This window comes from Sceloporus occidentalis, unplaced genomic scaffold (assembly GCF_023333645.1).
Source record: "Sceloporus occidentalis isolate IW3139 unplaced genomic scaffold, rSceOcc1.0.p SCAF_175, whole genome shotgun sequence".
Taxonomy (NCBI): domain Eukaryota; kingdom Metazoa; phylum Chordata; class Lepidosauria; order Squamata; family Phrynosomatidae; genus Sceloporus; species Sceloporus occidentalis.
In genome coordinates this window covers 143,330-161,916 of record NW_028317155.1, presented here as the reverse complement: position 1 = coordinate 161,916, position 18,587 = coordinate 143,330, and the positions used below count along the sequence as shown (strand labels likewise).

General features: G+C 39.5%; 1 protein-coding gene across 2 annotated transcripts; it reads left to right on the top strand.

The window, feature by feature from the left end:
• Nucleotides 1-231: 231 nt before the first annotated feature.
• On the top strand, nucleotides 232-18,487 carry LOC149279005 (RCC1 and BTB domain-containing protein 2-like). 2 transcript variants are annotated; one of them, XM_089501490.1, is made up of 11 exons: nucleotides 232-360; nucleotides 3,658-3,808; nucleotides 6,731-6,897; nucleotides 8,010-8,168; nucleotides 8,566-8,673; nucleotides 8,807-8,949; nucleotides 10,681-10,871; nucleotides 11,246-11,372; nucleotides 14,581-14,720; nucleotides 15,711-15,841; nucleotides 18,347-18,487. In XM_089501490.1, exons 1-11 carry the CDS (start codon nucleotides 238-240, stop codon nucleotides 18,485-18,487), a joined length of 1,581 nt encoding a protein of 526 aa, XP_089357616.1. In that variant the 5' UTR covers nucleotides 232-237. The 2 variants fall into 2 exon arrangements, with proteins under 2 accessions (XP_089357616.1, XP_089357615.1); XM_089501489.1 differs by having other exon boundaries at nucleotides 238-360; nucleotides 10,681-10,951; nucleotides 11,248-11,372.
• Nucleotides 18,488-18,587: the final 100 nt, after the last annotated feature.

Sequence of the window (18,587 nt, the reverse complement as noted above, 5' to 3'; positions counted from 1 at the left end):
TTAATGTTTCTAAAAACATTTTGTTTTTTTCTAATTTTAGGTTTAAAGAAAAATATATGGCACATTCCTGTAAACATGTAAAGTGCTAATGGAATGGGTTAAGTAAATAAGGAATACAGCTACTTATCACATTTGTATGCTTAAACTCATTTTCTTGTTTATAAATAAAGTTTTGGGTTTTTTTGTTTGTTTTTTTAAATGTTTTCTTTGTGGCTCAGCTTTTCATCTCTCCTGACGATGGTAGACATTGGGAAATGGCCAATCTTCGCTCTCTGTCCGCCAGATGACCTGAAGTTTATTCAGCAGGCCTGTGTGTTTGGTGCTGGAAATGAGGTCCTATACATAACAAAAAGTGACGAGGTAAAGTTTACATTGCATTTTTTATAGTGTGCAAATGGGACCAATAGTTTAATATGAATTACAAATGTGAAGTGAAAGCTAACATTAAAATTTACAATATACAAAATAAACAGTAAGGTATACTGTAATAGACTGAGAAGACAGCCTTATTCTTGGTAGCTTCCAGTATAAGTGACTGCTTGGGTGAGGATGATATAATTGTGATGCAAAGTGTCTGGTGTGATGATCACAAAGGTCATGAGAAAAGATGGTCAAATTATCAATGGCGTTGGTGATATCAGGCATTGAGCGGGGCAGGGGGGGGGATAGCCATAAGCTTAGTCTTGGAAACGTTCAGCTTGAGGTATCGAGATACCATCCAGAGTCTGATTTCAGAGTGGCAGTTTATGAGCTGAGTTAGAAGAGCGGACAAGAGGTCAGGAGAGGAAAGATACAATAGCGTGTTGTCAGCAAGGAATTGTTACCGTAATCTAAGAGAAAAGCGTCTTTAAAAAAAAAAAAAAAAAAAAAAGATTCTCCAAAGAGGGGAGGTGTTGCTAAAGAAGATTAGAGGCTCCAGAACTGAGACCCAACGCTTACCAACATAGAGTGGTATGAAGGCATTCAAGTGCCAAACCAGGAGAAAGAGCGAACAGAATAAGTAAGAAGTGATGTGGTTTTAACAGTAAGGAGTAGGGCTGCAACAATTAATCGATAAAATCACTAATAATCGATAATGAAAATTATTGTCAATGATTTTCATTATCGATTAGTATAAGGCTAATATCCAGATCCCCAGAAGAGCTGCAGGGGACCTGGATCCCCTCTGTCAGGCTGTGAATGTCTGCGCGTTGCATGCAGAAAACCTCTGCTGCTGCACGGCACTTCCGCACGGGCTTCTATGACGGAGCACAGGCGTGACATGACCTTCTGGTGCTCCGCCATAGAAGCCCTGGCAGCAGCAGAGGTTGTCGACACGCATCACGCAGACCTCCACCAGCTGCCCCCACTAGATGCCAGGGAGTCTGGAGCACAGTCTGGGGATGTATTGGTAAGTCTTGGGGGGGGTGGGGGCAGATGAGCATATGGGGGTATAAGGCATATCTGGGGGGCAGAGTTGCAAGTCTGAGGTCAGATGTTCATAAATGGGGGGCAGGCTGGCAAATAAAAGGAAATAATAACAAGTAATGCATTTTTCTCAATCATAGTTTTTATTAAATATGAAAAAATAGTTTACATGTGAATTAATTAGGGCTGCAACTAACTATTTTAATAATCGATTAGTTGGCCGATTATTTTTTCGATTAATCAGTTTTTTTTAAAATGTAAAATAATGTAATAAAAAACGTACAATTTACACTTTCATCTCTTTATTGCAATGGCCTCTCTCTATTCACCTTCTTATTTTACTGACATATTAATAAAAGCTACAAGAACCCAAACACAGTTTTTCTCAAACTAGGTTTTAATACAAAGTTATTAGTAAATATTAATTCATATGTTAACTATTTTTCATATTTAATAAAAACTATGAGAAAAAAGCCTTGTTTATATTTTCTTTTATTTACCAAACTGCCCCCAGTTATGCACATCTGACCCCCAGCTTGCCACTCTTCCCCCATATATGCCTTATCCCTCCTATATGCCAGAGATTCCACTGTGCCCCCGATATGCCTTATACTCCTTATATGCCACTGATATGCAACTGTGCCCCCTGATATGCCTCATAACTTCCAATATGCCACCTGCCCCCATTTATGCCTTATATCTCCCTATATGCCACTGTGCACCCTGATATGCCACTCCGCCCCCCCATGAATGCCCTGCACCACCCTGAAATTCATTATATTCCCTGATTTACCACTCTGCCTCCCCCAGATATGCCACTCTGAAATTCATTATACCCCTATACACCACTCTAACTCCCCCAGATATGCCATTCTGCCTCCCTGAAATACATTACACCCCCATACACCACTCTGCTACCCTGAAATTCATTATACCCCCCATACACCACTATAACTCACCCATACACCCCTCTGATTCCTCCCCCCTCCCATACACCACTCTGCCTTTCTCCCGACTCCCTGGTGTTTTGTGAACCTCTGTTGCTGACAGGCACTTTCACTGGAGCTTCATAGAAGCCTCAGCGTAAGTGAAGGGCAGTAACGGAGGCTGTCGATGAGCATCGCGCAGACCCCCACCAGCTGACAGAGAGGATGATCCTCTGCAGGAGACCTCGATTCTCTGTCAGCTGGTGGGGTCTGCACGATGTGCACAGACAGCCTCCGTTACTGCCCTTCACTTACACTGAGGCTTCTATGAAGCTCCAGTGAAAGTGCCTGTCAGCAACGGAGGTTCACAAAATACCAGGGAGTCGGGAGAGGGGCAGAGAGGTGTATGGGAGGGGGGAGCAATCAGAGGGGTGTATGGAAGTGGAGGGGAGAGACGGAAGTTGTGCGTATCGCACGGACACCCACTGGCCGACAGTGAGGGGAATCCAGGTCCCCTGCAGCGTTGCGGGGGATCTGGATTCTAGTGTTATAATCCGATCTCTGTTTGAGGTCGGATTATATAAGGATAGGAGTTTTTCAGAGCATTTGCTCTGAAAAAACCTTTTTATAATCGATAAAAATCGATTCGACTAATCGATAATGAAAATCGCTGTCAACGATTTTAATTATCTATTATTGATTTTATCTATTAGTTGTGTCAGCCCTAGAATTAATATTTACTAGTAAACCAGTTTTTGGTATTAAAACCTAATCTGAGAAATATTATGTTTGGGTTCTTTAGCTTCTGCTAAAGTAACAGCTTGGCTGGTGAACTTAAGGAGTTGGAACCACAACAAACGTGCAAACTCTCCCTTTAGTGAACAGACCCTATTGTGGCTTGTGCTTTTCGGAGTCGACAAAATTGGGGTTTATTCACTAAAGGAGAGTTGTATTTCAGCTCCTTCATATATACACTAAGAGTCCATATGAGCTGCCTCTGCAGGAAGAGCTTGGCAGGCCTTGTATCATTTGTAGTTAAATCAGAAAAATATCTTCAGTCTCCTTTAACATTGAAGTATACAGGGCCAGTTACACCACTCTTGCTGGGGAAATTTGTGTTTGCCCTTTTATAATGAATAGTGAAGCAGGGCGTTACAACTATAACTTACCTGGCAACTTTCCCTTTAGTGAATGAAACCCAGTATGACGGCCCTGGAGAAAATAGAGAAAAGTGTTGGATTTATTAATGTCTGTAAATAAAAAAGCAAGCAATATACATATGTATTTAGAAAATGCTTTTATTCATGTTTTTCATTTAATACAGGTATTTGTAATAGGCACAAACTGCAGTGGCTGTTTAGGCACCGGGGATGGTCAAAGTACCATTGAACCAAGACGTCTAGATGTGCTTTCTGGAAAGAAGATAGTTGGTCTGAGCTATGGAAGTGGCCCTCATGTGATCATCATCAATTCTGGTATATATGGCAGGCAAAAAGAAAACGTGTTTATAGAAATTAAAAAGCACATGATATTGTGTAGGGCTGCAACAACTAATCGATAAAATCGTTAATGAAAATTGTTGTCAACGATTTCCATTATCGATTAGTTGAATCGATTTTATCGAATATATAATGAGGGTTTTTTCAGAGCAAATGCTCTGAAAAATACCCCTCGTTTTATAATCAGACCTCAAATAGAGGTCGGACTATAACACTAAGATCCAGATCCCCCGCAGCGCTGCAGGGGACTCGGATCCTCCTCTCTAGCAGCCAGTGGATGTCTGCGCGATGCATGTAGACAACCTCCACTGCTGCCGGCGCTTCTGCCAGGGCTTCTATGATGAAGCACCAGCGTCACATGACCTTATGGTGCTCAGTCATAGAAAGTGCCAGCCACCAGAAGAGGTGTATCTATGCGCATCACGCAGACGTTCACCCACTAGACACCAGGCAGTCTGGGGGCACAGTGTGGCATATCAGGGGGCATGTGGCATATTGGAAGGTATAAGGCATATCTGGGGGGCAGAGTGGCATATTAGGAGGCTATAAGGCATATCTGGTGGTATAAGGAGTATCTGAGGGCACAGTGGTATATAGGGGGAATAAGGCATATCAGAGGGCACAGTGGCATATAGGGGGCTATAAGGCATATATGGGGGGACAGATTGGCATATCTGGTTGTATAAGGCATATCTGAGGGGCAAGCCTGGGGTCAGATGTGCATAACTGGGATACAGGTTGCAAAATAAAAGGAAATAAAAAACAAGAAATGCATTTTATCAATCATATTTTATTAAATATGAAAAACGTTTACATGTGAATTCATATTTACTATTAAAATTTTTAGATAAAACCTAGTTTGAGAAATATTATGTTTGGATTCTTATAGCTTTTATTATAATGTCAGTAAAATAGGAAGGTGATTAGAGAAATGCCATTGTGATAATGTAAAATGTTTGTTTGTTTTTAACATCCAGTTTGGTCATTAAATTATTTTTAAATAAACAAAAAATTTGCATTTTTTTTCCGACTAATCCATTATTAAAATAATCATTAATTGCAGCCCTGATATTGTGTGAATTTGGTATGTAAGCATGGCACACCTGTAGTGGTTTAAAAAGTGCAGATTAACCCCTTTGAGACCATCTTTGTGATCTGGAGGAGAGAGCCTCGTGTCTTTTATTGTGGGAAAAAAATATAATTTATAATATCCTTTTGTCCTGGGTCGACATAGTTTTCATGAACTCTTCCATCAACCCTCACAACCCCCGATTTTATTTATACATATTTATAAATAAAAAAACCTAAAAATTTTTAGCTTTCTTTTAGGTTAGTTTGGTAGATGCTTAGAAGAAATTGTGGATATTGTAGAATTTTAGATAGCGTCAGATACTGGGACGTGTCTTGTGTTACATCAAATGAGGTTGATGTCCAAGTACTACATCCTTAAAATGAGGCGTATGGAGCCTGTGCCTTAGCCTGACCGTTGTTGGCTACAGCAAAATATGTTGGACCGCGATATCCCACCCTTTATTGCGATACAATATTGATCCCAGTGATCCAATTATTTTTTTGAATTTGTTTTATCCTCATGTTAACAGTTCAAACTAATATTTATGCTGCCCACTGTCTGTCAGCTGACCAAGAGCGCAAACGTCAAACATGGGTACCCACTGAACCGCATGAAATGACAAAAATTTGGACCTTGACCCTAATTTTGGGTGTTTTTATTACCTGCTTTTCTCCCTTATTACGACCAGGGCTAGATGTACCTGGTAAGATTCCTGCCTTTCAATGATGCCCAGTGCCTCTGTAGAGGTGACCCACAGTTTGACTGACTGTATACATTAAGACCCATGATCAATTCCTTTTCTGATCCATTTTCTGAAATGTACACCCCCGAGCAGAATGTCTGCATTGATGAGTCCCTTGTTCTTTTTAAGGACACCCTGCATTTTAGGCAGTATATCCCATCTAAGTGGGTACTTTTTTTTTTATTTTTATATATACCATTATATCATATGATGGCATGACCATTTTGCTTTTTACTAGGTATCTATGGATAGCTTAATTTTCCCTACCCCCCAAAACCTATGTATACAGCCCTAAGTAAAGTGTAAACCAGTCATAAGTTGTCACCTGTGTAATAACCATTGCAGAACTACAGAGAGATGGCCTTACCTTCCCACAAGGTAAAGTGTCTCCCACCTCAAAGGGTTAACATTTGGGGCTCTTTGTTTAAACCCATCTTTACTGGTTTTTGCACCAGTTGTTACACATATCATAAAGATTTTTTTTTTTTTTAATGTTAAATCAGAAAGAGAAGCTGGATGTCAAAAGATGGGGGGGGGAATAAAGTATAAATGTGTTTTTATTAACTTGATTAACTGTATTTCTTTTTTGGTGACATAGGTATTCTGTTTTTCCATTTCACAAAATGCTTTACTTTTTTAATCTGCCCTCATGTACTAACATGCAAGCAAAGGAAAAATGCTTTTCATTATGTTGGGTAAAAAAAATTGATGTTAGGCACTGCTAAACTTTCCTGTTTTCTGTCAAATTCTGAGTTATATTGAAACATCAACTATAAGTTAAGTCTAAAACATAATGTTTAAAAATTGTAGTGGAACTGACTTTTTTTTCCCTTATCTTCTAAGTTTATATGCAAGTGTGATTCGAAACATCCTTAAAATGTTCATTTGGAGTTGCGTAAAAGTTTCCAAGGAGAACATACGATTTATACTGAAATATGTAAACAGAAGATTAGGTTGAATACCAAGACACCAGAGATATCTGTAAAAAAAAAAAATACAAAAAACTACGCAACAATGTTCTTGAAAAAATACTTTTGTGTGGTCTTCCAATTCGAAACAAATTGCAACATTTGTATTTCTACAGATGGTGAGGTATATAGCTGGGGTCATAATGCTTATAGCCAGTTGGGCAACGGATCAACCAGTCAAGCACTCATTCCTTGCCAGGTCTCCACTAACTTGATAAACAAAAAGGTTATCAGTGTGGCATGTGGCTCTCACCATTCAATGGTGGCAACGTCAGATGGAGAGGTAAGAACACAATTTATCATTTTATACACAGAGGATTCTTTTTATTGTATTTTCTTGTGTTATACAAAGATTTGTACATAGTCCGGAATTTAAGTGTATTCTTTTTAAAAAATAAAGATGGTATAAACAGTGTAAAGAAATTCAAGACCAGACGAGGAACAAAGTCATTGACCTCTATAAGGCCCAATGAGTTTGTGACCTGAAGCTCAAGTGCAGTTGGGTTATGCAGCAGGACAATGAACCGAACGAAGTCCACCTCTGAGTGGCTCAACATAATTAAAAAGAAGGGTTTTGGAGTGACCTAGTCAAAGTCCTCACTTCAATCCAATTGAGGTGCTGTGTCATCACCTGAAAGAGACAGTTCATGCTCAAACCCTCCAATGTGTCCGAATTAAAACAATTCTGCCAAGAAGAGTGGGCGAAAATTCCTCTGCAGTGATGTAAAAGACTCATTGCCAATAATCGCCAAGGGCGGCACAACCAGTTATTAGGTTTGAGGGGTAATTACTTTTTCACATGGGTGATTGAGTTACTCTTCAATAAATGAAATGATCATGTAAAAGCTGCATTGTGTGTTTACTCACATTGTGCTTGTCTTATATTAAACTTACTTGGATGATCTGAAGCATTTAAATGCGACAAATAAGCATAAATAGAAGAAATCAGTAAAGGGGGGAAATACTTTTTTCACAGCACTGTATATCTTTATGTATACTCACCCTTATAGAAAGCTTTAAAGAGTTTAAATAAAAATGCACCTGCTGGCTGGACCCTGTCACATATTTCTCCTCTTATTCCTTTCTTTTCCAGAAGGTGACTAGTTTCTAGTTTATAACCATTCTCAAGCAGGTTCCCTGCTATCTCATATCATGCAATGCTCCCTTTGTGTCAGTTTGAATGTAATCCTCATAAAGCACAGTGGATGCTATGAGAACTTTATAGTACGAGTGTCCAGAAATATCCATCAGAAAATGCAACGTGCTCCTCGCAAGCTGGAGATTGGGCCTCACTTGTTTTGCATTCTTCTGGTGTGCTGCCAGGTCCATGCATCTGACGTTCAGAATAATTCCCGTATGTTTTATCTACTGTAATCTGTTAATTCACTCTTTTAGGTTTATGCTTGGGGCTATAATAACTCGGGCCAAGTTGGATCAGGTTCCACCGCCAATCAGCCAATACCCAGGAAAGTCACCAGCTGTTTGCAGAATAAAATCGTAATAGGAATTGCGTGCGGCCAGATGAGCTCCATGGCTGTTGTGGACAATGGAGAGGTAATTGCAAAATCTTTTAAATATTTGTTATGTTCTCATTCACTTTTGTGTATCTGCTTTTTAGGTAGATCCACCAAAAAGCAGCACAATTGTTAGGTCGAAGGCACATTAAATACATAAAGTGATGGAAGTCACTCCCACACAATTATACGTTAGCCCTTCACTTGCTGGGACTGAGTGAGTGAGTATATGGTAGGGAACTTTTCATCAGTCTAGGAAAAGTTGCAAGTTAAATATTACACTTAATCTAATTGAATCCAGCCACCTTTGTCTGTACTAGTTCATTTTTGGTATTTTTATATTAAACCTTGTCATATGTGTAGTAAAAATGTGTGTTAGCAATACACAGGTTTATTTGTATGGGGCTGGTAGTATATTTTTTTTTTTGTTCTTGAAGGTATATGCGTGGGGTTACAATGGAAATGGGCAGCTGGGGCTGGGCAGCAGTGGCAACCAGCCAACACCATGTCGGATAGCAGCTCTGCAGGGTGTTCGAGTGGAGCAGGTACGTCCACATAGGGGTACGTGCGGTTTAACTATGTAAATTCTCACCATTTAACAGTAAATGGAAATAATAATATGTACTAAATTTCCTTGTATAAACAGTTATTATTTTTGTTTTCCAAAAATATATATAGGTTGTGTGTGGCTACGCACATACATTGGCTTTAACGGATGAAGGTGGAATATATAGTTGGGGAGCCAATTCCTATGGCCAGCTGGGAATAGGGAATAAAAGCAACCAGTCCTATCCCGTCCAAGTGTGTGTAGAAAAGGAGAGGTATTTTTCTATTTGTTTACTAACATGGTAATTTGTGTATCTCATGAAAAAGTTGTCCTTCTATGCTTTTATAACTTTTGTAGTCTGTATATTGAGATAGTAGGCACCCACAGCTTTTAAGATCAAATAAATATGTAAATTATATATTTGGACAGAATCCTTTTTTTTTTTTTAATATAAAAAAATTACAAAAGACAGTTAATGACAAGGAGACAGGACAAATTTTAGTGGAATAAATTATACACAAAATCTAATTTGAATTGCCCTCTGCTTGCTGATGAAAATGTAGGGTGGGCTAAAGCACTTTGTTTGCAATGTGTTCACCAGCCCCAATCCCCAGATGGGGTCTCTGGGCCCCAAAAGACCACAAGATGCTCAGGAGTTATGTGCTTTGAGGCATAGTCCCTGGTAGTAGGCCATGAGTGCCAGTATGGAGGCCGTGACCCTAATATGTATGGTCCTATTATTAATATTACTTAGCTTCTGCTGCGTTTTATCACTGGCTTCATGGTGCCTAGTAAAAACAAACTTCATTTTTTTAAAAATTATCATAAACCTTAAAAATCCAGAGACAGGCCCTGTAGGTTACTGTAAATACATAGTAATGTCATGTGTTAACATTATTGTTTCCGTTAGGTCACCGCTTCATTCTTTTTTTCTCTCTCTCTTGATGGGAAGTCCATATTGCCATTTTATTAATATAATAATAAAATTAGAAATATGATTTACCTCTTCCCAGTGCAGTCAGTGGCAAGTGTAATAATGGGTCAGAACTAGCTCAAATCCTTGACTTGTGGTTCTTTTGGACTTGCAGGAGCTTCTCACACTGTCCTCGCTTTCCATAGAATTAAGTAGGAATTAACACACTTAAAAGGCTTCCACCATTAATCTTGTTTTCTAATCAGAGCAAATAATTGAAGTGGTCCTTCAAGTGGTTTTCCTTAAACAATTCATTATTTAGTCTCCATATTAAACTATTATGTGCGTACTTAACTGTTAAATATGATCCACTTGGGATCTTTCAAGTGTTTCCATAAACAAGTTAATGCAAAGTACTTGTCTTTGTTTTAGTAGCTTTCTATATTCAGCGTCTCGAAATGTTTTTGAATCCATAACAATTGCTATTTTAAAACCCATGTATTTAGATGGTTTGAGAAATTTCCGTGATCTATTGATTTTCTTTGATTCCATTTAATATCAATCTTGGATGTGTCTGGTAGCCGGGACCTTTTAATCACCAGGTTAGAACTGTAGGAAAAAAATTGTGTGCATACATGTTGTATGCATCTAAGGAGTGTCTAGAGTGTCCTAATTTGACACTGCCAGAACTTTATTTTTTTTTTTTTTTTGGCGTTGTCATTTTTGGAAAACTTTTTCATTTGATAGTAGTGAATTCTTTTTGCCACCAGTGTTCTGTTTTATGTAAGGTTGTGGCTTTATGATATCATAGAAGTTTTCCTTTTTATATATTTAAGCATTATCAGTTCCTGGTAACAGTGCTGGGAAATTCTACAAATGTTAGATAAAAAAGCTAACTATGGAGTATGATACTGCTGAGCGGCATTTTTCATTTCTGTGCTATAGATTCCATTGTTTGTATACGCTCTTGATTAATGATGGCAGTATGGTGACCATGCATTATATATATATGATTTAAGTTTCCTAACTTTTTAGTTTTCTTTAAAAACCTGAAATCGCTGAAAATCAAATTTGTATGTTTTTGGTAAACAGAATAGTTGAGATTGCGGCTTGTCACTCATCTCACACATCTGCTGCCAAGTCTCAAAGTGGTCAGATCTATATGTGGGGCCAATGCCGAGGACAATCTGTTATCCTTCCACATCTCACCCACTTTGTCTGCACCGATGATGTTTTTGCTTGCTTCTCCACACCTGCAGTAATGTGGCGTCTCCTGTCTGTAGGTAAGATCTGTTTACTGGTTGATGTTACCCTTGAAAGCAGACTTTGCTTTAAAAGATTACAAAGCCCAGTTCTCCTCTCAGTCCCCTTACACAAGTTTAATTTATACCACAACCTTCTAACTTTATAGTAATGCGTTTTTGAGGGCATCCTTATTATGTTTATATTTCTTGAAGGGCAGGTATTTTCATTTTGTTTGCTTTTGATGCTTTTTGTATTTGCTCCAAACCTTAACTTTCTGTTAAAACTAAATTGCACAGACTTTCTTAAGCAGTGTACTTTGGTGCATATGATAGGTCAGCATTTAAATTCCATGTTTTGTAACTAAAGATTGTTTTTGTTTGTTTTTTTTGTTAATTCATGCAATTTTTTGTAGAGCCAGATGGCCACCTCACGGTTACTGAATCGCTAAAGAAAGAATTTGACAATCCAGACACAGCTGATTTCAAATTTTTAGTGGATAATAAATACATTTATGTTCACAAGGTTCTTCTTCAGATCAGGTAAGATCCAGATATACTTAGCTGTACGTTTTTTTTGTTGGGTTTTGCTGCAGTATGTGCCCTTGGACCTTGCTGGGCTCAATTTATGACGTGGATTTGTGATTAATTTGCGCATTGCTTTACATACACCGCCTGACCCTGACACTAATTCACAAAGTGAGACCAAGGTTTTCCTTCTAATTATGGTGGGACAATGTGTAACTACCAAACAATGTAAAATTAAAAAGGCATCACACAGATAAATAAGAAAGAGGTTGCAGACGAGTTGACCATTTTTAGTAGGGCAAGGATACCAAGTTACTCAGTAAACGCATTTTCTTAAACGCTTTGTGTAATGCCGTCGTCGGTTTAGCCCATAGGTAACCGTGCCTTGTGCTCCATATGCTGGCCTATTGCTTTACCTTAAAGTACAGGGAGTGCATGGGGGTTTTCTAGTCCTGCAGCTGCTGTCCACCAAAACATATTGCTCTATGAAAGGGAAATGTGTGGTGTGCAACATATGGTTCTCCGGGGTGATGCAGTACTGAGGCCCACAAGGCCTTTTGTGCTTTGCAGTGAATGTTGAAAACATTGCAAAGATTGTATTCACAAATTAGACAAAAAACTTAACAAATATGAGCCTTTGTTTTCACTCTAACTTTCCAACCAATGTTATCATTCTATCAGGGTTAATCCTGCCCTCCAAATGTCTACTTCAAATGACATTTTGGTAATGTTGCATAGAGCTAAATGATTCTCACTGGGGCGCCTCAGCCATTTTTGCAGGAGATGCTCACTGCGGCGGGCCCTTAATGCAATGTGAATTCAATTAGATGAAATATTCAATTAACCTTTAATGGCCTGCAAACTCCAGATTCTGTTGGTAAATCCCACAGTGTTACTGACGTTTAAGGTTTGTCCTAATTAAGGGACTCCCTGATCAACAAATGCATATTAAAGTACTTTATTACTTTCATATGCATTCATTTAGCCTACAGAATCAAAATAATACCTTAGGGAGAAGCTGCAGCCCTCCCATATGAGATTTCACACCACTGATTAGCTACTTATAGCAGCCAATGAAAGGCAGAAAAGCACTCGTATTAAAATAAGTGAGTGTTTTCCGTGCATGTGCACTAAAGTGCATATGATGACCCCCGTGTCCCCTTTAAAATACGGTAAACTTAATTTGAAGGTCCCACTATACTATATTTGCCCCTTTTGCCTGCCCCCAGCTGTTTTTTTTTCCCCTGTGCAGTAGATGCGTTCCGCTGAAAATACAAGTCATATACTTACCAGCAGTCCGCTCAACTGTGGGGCGACAAACACTGCAGGCAGAAATCTGTTCAGATTTGTTCATGATTTTCACATTTTCAATAGGAGCACTTTTCCTGCAATCGATTGGCTTGTTCAAGCAGACAATGAGTGCAAACCACAGATGATTTAAAGGGATTTAACAATGTACAGGAGGGAAGTTTATTTTACCCCTTTGTGACAATGGCTGATTTAATTTTTTTGTGCCCTTTGTGACAGTATGTGTTCAGTAACATCTCCTGAGTACAGAGATATCATCCATGCATTGGTTTACCTGGCTGTTTGGGCACAAAAGGGCCACATTTGGGGCATGCGCATTTTTCATTGTTGCCCTATTTGGTACATCTTTGAGCCCAGCCAATTCAATTTGCCCTAAAAAAACCATATATTTTGGAAAACTAGACACCCCAGGGTATTTCAAATGCTGGTAATTTTACTCTTTCCATGCACACATTTTACCACCAGCCTTTGTCAGAGTTTGCAGTAGTATTTTTGTGTGCATTTTCCCCCTCTCACGTTGTACTTATGTGGGAAGTACAACACCCCAATATGTGTTCAGCACCCCCCACGCATGGGTTTGTTGGTTGGGGGCTAAAAGGCCACATTTGAGACGTGTGCATTTTGCAAATTGGAAATTTGACATGTGGTCATCCTGCCCCCTGTGTTAATCGGGACATTGTTGAACCCGGCCAATTCAATTTACCCAATCAAATCATAATGTTTTTTTGTTGTTTTTTTTAAAGTAAACTATTTTTTTTTTTCTTTATTTTAGTAATCGTATTGTAATTAGAAAGCTGGGTTCCATTGACTTGCATGGTTGAATGCAGAACCTGTATTCAACCTGCAAGGGGAGCCAGAGTTCTCAGGAGGGTCTGGCTCCCCTTGCGGCGCCATCTTGCAAGTGGCAAAATCTCGCAGGTGCAGTTGTGACCACTCTCCGAAGTTCAGTATGTATGTGTGTATATGTATAGAATATGAGTTAGAAAGAGGATGAAATACGTAAAAAGAGGAAAAGAGAGGTGCAAATAAGGAGATAGGGCACGAGAAATTGTCAAAGAAGGAGGAAGGAATCGAAAAGAAGGAAAATAGAGACTACAAGAGACAGAAATCAGAGAAAAAGGAGGAGAAAGAGCTGACTCAAGGCACGATATCCAGAGAAGGGGCTCTTCTTGTGTAATTGACCCACAGCCCAAAGCTCTTTAAGCCGGTCATGGGAACCACCTCCTAGCAGGCGTGGTAGGCGCTAACACATCCAGGGAATTTAAACATAGATTCAGGATAGCTTTATGCCTATTCCATCTAAGACAAGACCAAGGACTGACTGACATTTTCACTCTGCTTAAGGCATACCGTTACACCCACCTAAAGTTCACTGGATGACAGGAGAGGCTTTCTAGACCCTGCTGGGATTTCCAATGTCTCCCCTGCTGGCTGATCGCACGTATTGCGATCAGCACTGCCCTGGATTATATTGAAAAATCAAAACCCCTTAAACCACTAATTTTAACACATGTGATATAAGGTAATATGTAAAGAATGTATGTGAACATAAAAAAATATAAATGTGCGTCTAGTCAAGATGATTTGAACCTTTCTCTTTTATTTTGATGAACGCATGAGACTTCCATATAGAAGTTAGTTGGCTGCCAGTCGGCTCGTACACTACACAAGATTGCAGAAGGGGCCGCTGAGTGCCTCTATGTATGTGTTACCTAATTGACACAGGTTTTCTGCTTACCATGTAGATGCAATTTCATTGAATGTTCCCGTGTGGCGGAATTCGGTCGGGTTCTTTAGTACAATTACATAAAGTATAATACGGAGATTATATTCTAAAATTGTTGCTTTATGTCTTACAGTTGTATGGTTGTCTGTTTTTGTTTGCATTTCTTAGTGTTTGTTTATATTTTATTAGGTGTGAACATTTTCGTTCATTTCTGCAAGGCAGTGAAGGAGGAGTAATTGAAATGAATCAGTTTTCCTACCCAGTTTATCGGGCTTTCCTAGAATATCTCTACACAGATAATATCAGCATTTCTCCTGAAGACGCAATTGGTAAGAATCGATGGACTGTATGCGTAGATAAATCTTGGTACTGATAATGCAGTCTTACATTAAGGGAAAACTGTTGGCTTTACAGTTTTTTGTGCAAACTGTTTGCCAATCTGTGTAGTTGGCTTGGAGATGTTTAATGTAAAAATTAACCCTATAAAAGCTGGCATCTGTGCAGCAGTTTTATCTAATAGACTTGAGCATAGACAGCAAAATCGTTTTGGACAGATTTTTCATTTAATTTTCAGACGGTGGACTTAATTTCCGACTAGATTTTGCATTTCTGGACCTGCAACAGCAACTTTGCACCAATGGATAGACACATCCAGGAGCACTGCTATGGGACTGAATTTCCCCAAAATTAGACAGTTATAAAATGATCCCCAGTGATTCACATCCCAGTACGTCTTCAGCTCCCATTACTGGCCATTCCCCACGGGCCAATAGGCTTAAGACCCGAATACATATTGTCTAGTACAATGTGCTAGCTAATATGAAGAGTCGTACAGGTGTTAATTGTGTTCAGACAGCTTTTGACATAAAATGCATTTTATACATAACCTGCTTAACAATATTTTTGCTGTTTGCAACACACATCTTTTTCAACTTTAATTAAGTTAAGGTGTTCCATTCTTATTGTCATCTCTGCCGTTTAAGCCCTTTGCAGTGTGATGGCATAAAACTATTTCAGTGCTTAAATATATAGAACAATGTTATTGGACAAGATCATACAAAATGCTTTTTTTTTTTCTAAAAAAAAAAAGAAAAATACTGTAACGTTTGTCTGCCATGCTTTATTAGAGTGCAATAATCAATTGGTGAGGCACTTTATGATATGAGAGCATTATAAACAAATTCACTTGAAAAATACCAACTGTATCGAACCATCTGATACAATCATTGAATTCTTTATTTTCAGCCTTGCAGTGTGTAAGCATTAAATGTGTGGAACCCAGTGTATCAAACATCTTTAAGCAGTTTAATATTTCACAGGTCTGTTGGAGCTGGCGACATTATACCGAGAGAACAGATTGAAACAGCTCTGCCAACAAACCATTAAGCAAGGAATATGCGAAGAGAATGCAGTCGTTCTGCTGTCAGCAGCTGTTAAGTATGATGCTCAGGTACAGCAAACATATACTCTTCACAGACTGGGCTAGGCACTTAATGAGAATAGTGTCTTTCAAAAAGCTTGATATTATTTATCTATTTTTTTTTTTTTTACTGAAAGCCGCCATGACCTCTTTGGACTTTAGTGTCTTCACAGAATTAATGGCAATGTTCAAAATATTTGTGTTTTTTCGCAGCTGGAAGAAAATGTAGTCCGTTCCATGAAGGCACCCTTATTTTTGCTGTGACCTCTGGCCTTTAAATTAGCCGCGATTTCATTACTCTGTAAAATTCTACTTTTGATTAAGTTCAAAGATTGAATTAAATAGAAAATACAAGGTATACCATGTATATTTAATAATTTCCTTTTATTGAAGGAAATATGAAATAAATGTGATATAGGATTTCTGTATAGATAGTACTACAGCACTGTGCATTTTCTTTTATGCCAAATTGCCATTACATTACTATTGGGATATTCCTTTGCTTATTAATGTTATTATTATATAATATTATGTTACATGCAGAATAATAACGTGTCTTCTCAGTAAAGTAGCTTCCATAGCCAGGCTCCCCAAATGTTAAAAAGAGACTTTGTATACATAATAGTGCACAAAAAACACTTGTACTCTTGGAGGTTTCTCTCTTCCCTTCTAATATAGTATGTAAATTGTTGGAGCTTTGTTTGTCATAAAATATATTGCTTGCCAAGGAGATGAATCAGTGGGTCTGCACAGCATTTTAACCCAAATGAGTTTCTCAAGCATGTACCGTATTGGCTCGCATATAGGCCGCACTTTTTTTCCCCCACTTTAAGTCTTAAAAGTGGGGGTGCGGCCTATTTTCGGGGTCTAGCGCCCAACGCCTGGGACATGCAGTTCCGGGCGCTGGGCAGGCAGCAGGGTTAGGATACAGATCCCCCGCAGCGGTGCAGGGGACCCGTATCCTACCCTCTGATGCGCTCAGACAGCCTCCCCTGCCAGCACTTCCCACGGGGGGGGTGCCGGCACGGGAGATTGTCTAAGCACGATGCGTTTTACCTCTGCCCCCAAGACTTACCAGAGCAGACTCCCGGGTGTCTTGCGGGGCCGGCGGGGGACACCTACGCAATACGCATATACAACTTCCGGTGCCGGCACATCCGCTGAGTCCCGGCACCGGAAGTTGTATACGCGTATTGCGTAGGTGTCCCCCGCCGGCCCCGCAAGACACCCGGGAGTCTGCTCTGGTAAGTCGGGGGGGGGGGGGCAGAGTGGCAGCATATCTCGGGGGGGGGGGGAGGAGGAGGAGGATAGTGGCAGCATATGTCGGGGGGGAGGACAGTGGCAGCATATCTCGGGTGGGGGAGAGTGGCAGCGTATCTCGGGGGGGGGAGAGTGGCAGCATATCTCGGTGGGAGGACAGTGGCAGCATATCTCGGGGGGAGGACAGTGGCAGCATATCTCGGGTGGGGGAGAGTGGCAGCGTATCTCGGTGGGAGGACAGTGGCAGCATATCTCGGGGGGAGGACAGTGGCAGCATATCTCGGGGGGGGGACAGTGGCAGCATATCTCGGGGGGGGACAGTGGCAGCATATCTCGGGGGGGGGGAGACAGAGTGGCAGCATGTCTATTAAAAAAAAATTTTCTTTAAAAAAGCACCAAACTTTTAGGGTGCGGCCTATATCCGAGCCAATGCGGTATATACAATAAGATATGTACTGTATATTGTGCTGCAGTGATAACACTTTAAAGCTTGCCCTATAATTTTGCTATACAAATAACTTAAAATTGTCTGAAGTTTAGCTCACGGTTGGAGTTGTAAATAAAAGCAAACCACATGTAGCTGATTCATTTGGAGCCAGGGGTCAACAAATTTTGGTTTGAGCATTTTCTTGTTTTTTTCTTTCCACCCAATATTTATATGTAAATTGTTATATTTAAAGATTTGGTCATATCTCCCTTCTAAGGTGATGCTGCCCACCATATGTCCCTATAATATAATTTCTATATATAGCATATACTGTTTAGTACTGTGCAAAGTGTTTGGGAAGGAGTGAAAATGCTGTACAGTAAGAATCCTTCTAAAAATTGACATGTTAATTATCATTTAACAAAATGCAAAGTAAGTGAACAGAAGAAAATCTGATTTTCTTCACTGACTTTTGCATTTTGTTAAGTGATATATAAAAAGAAAAACTATTAACATGTTTTTTTGAAAGCATTCTTACTTTACATAATTTTTTTGCACCTGCTCAGTGCTGGCAACCAGATGTTTGGAGAGGTCAGGTCATATTTGGCCCTGCTATGGTCTGTCAATTGCCATGCTGGCGTAAACATATTTTTGTGTCTGTGTGTGTGTGTATATGTATATATAATTGTGTGTTTGTGTATATGTGTAATATATATATAATTTTAGGATGAGAGAGAGGCCTCATTAAACTTGGCAAACACAAGATGTTAACGGTTTGTAGGTCTGTAAATGCAGGTCTGTTATCTTTATAATAATTCATGTATCTGCAACTAGATTTCTATTTCTAGGATCTAGAAGAGTTTTGCTTCAGGTTCTGTATAAACCATATGACGGTGGTTACCCAGACAGATGCCTTTGCCGAGATGGACAGCGACCTTCTCAAGAACTTCATTAATAAAGCAAGCCGAGTCGGAGCATTCAAGAACTGACTGTGCTAAACCGAAGTGGTGCATTCTGGGATTACCACCTCCTACATTCGATCTAAAATTGAATTTGCCGAGGACTTGGTGTATTTACTTTTAGTTGAGA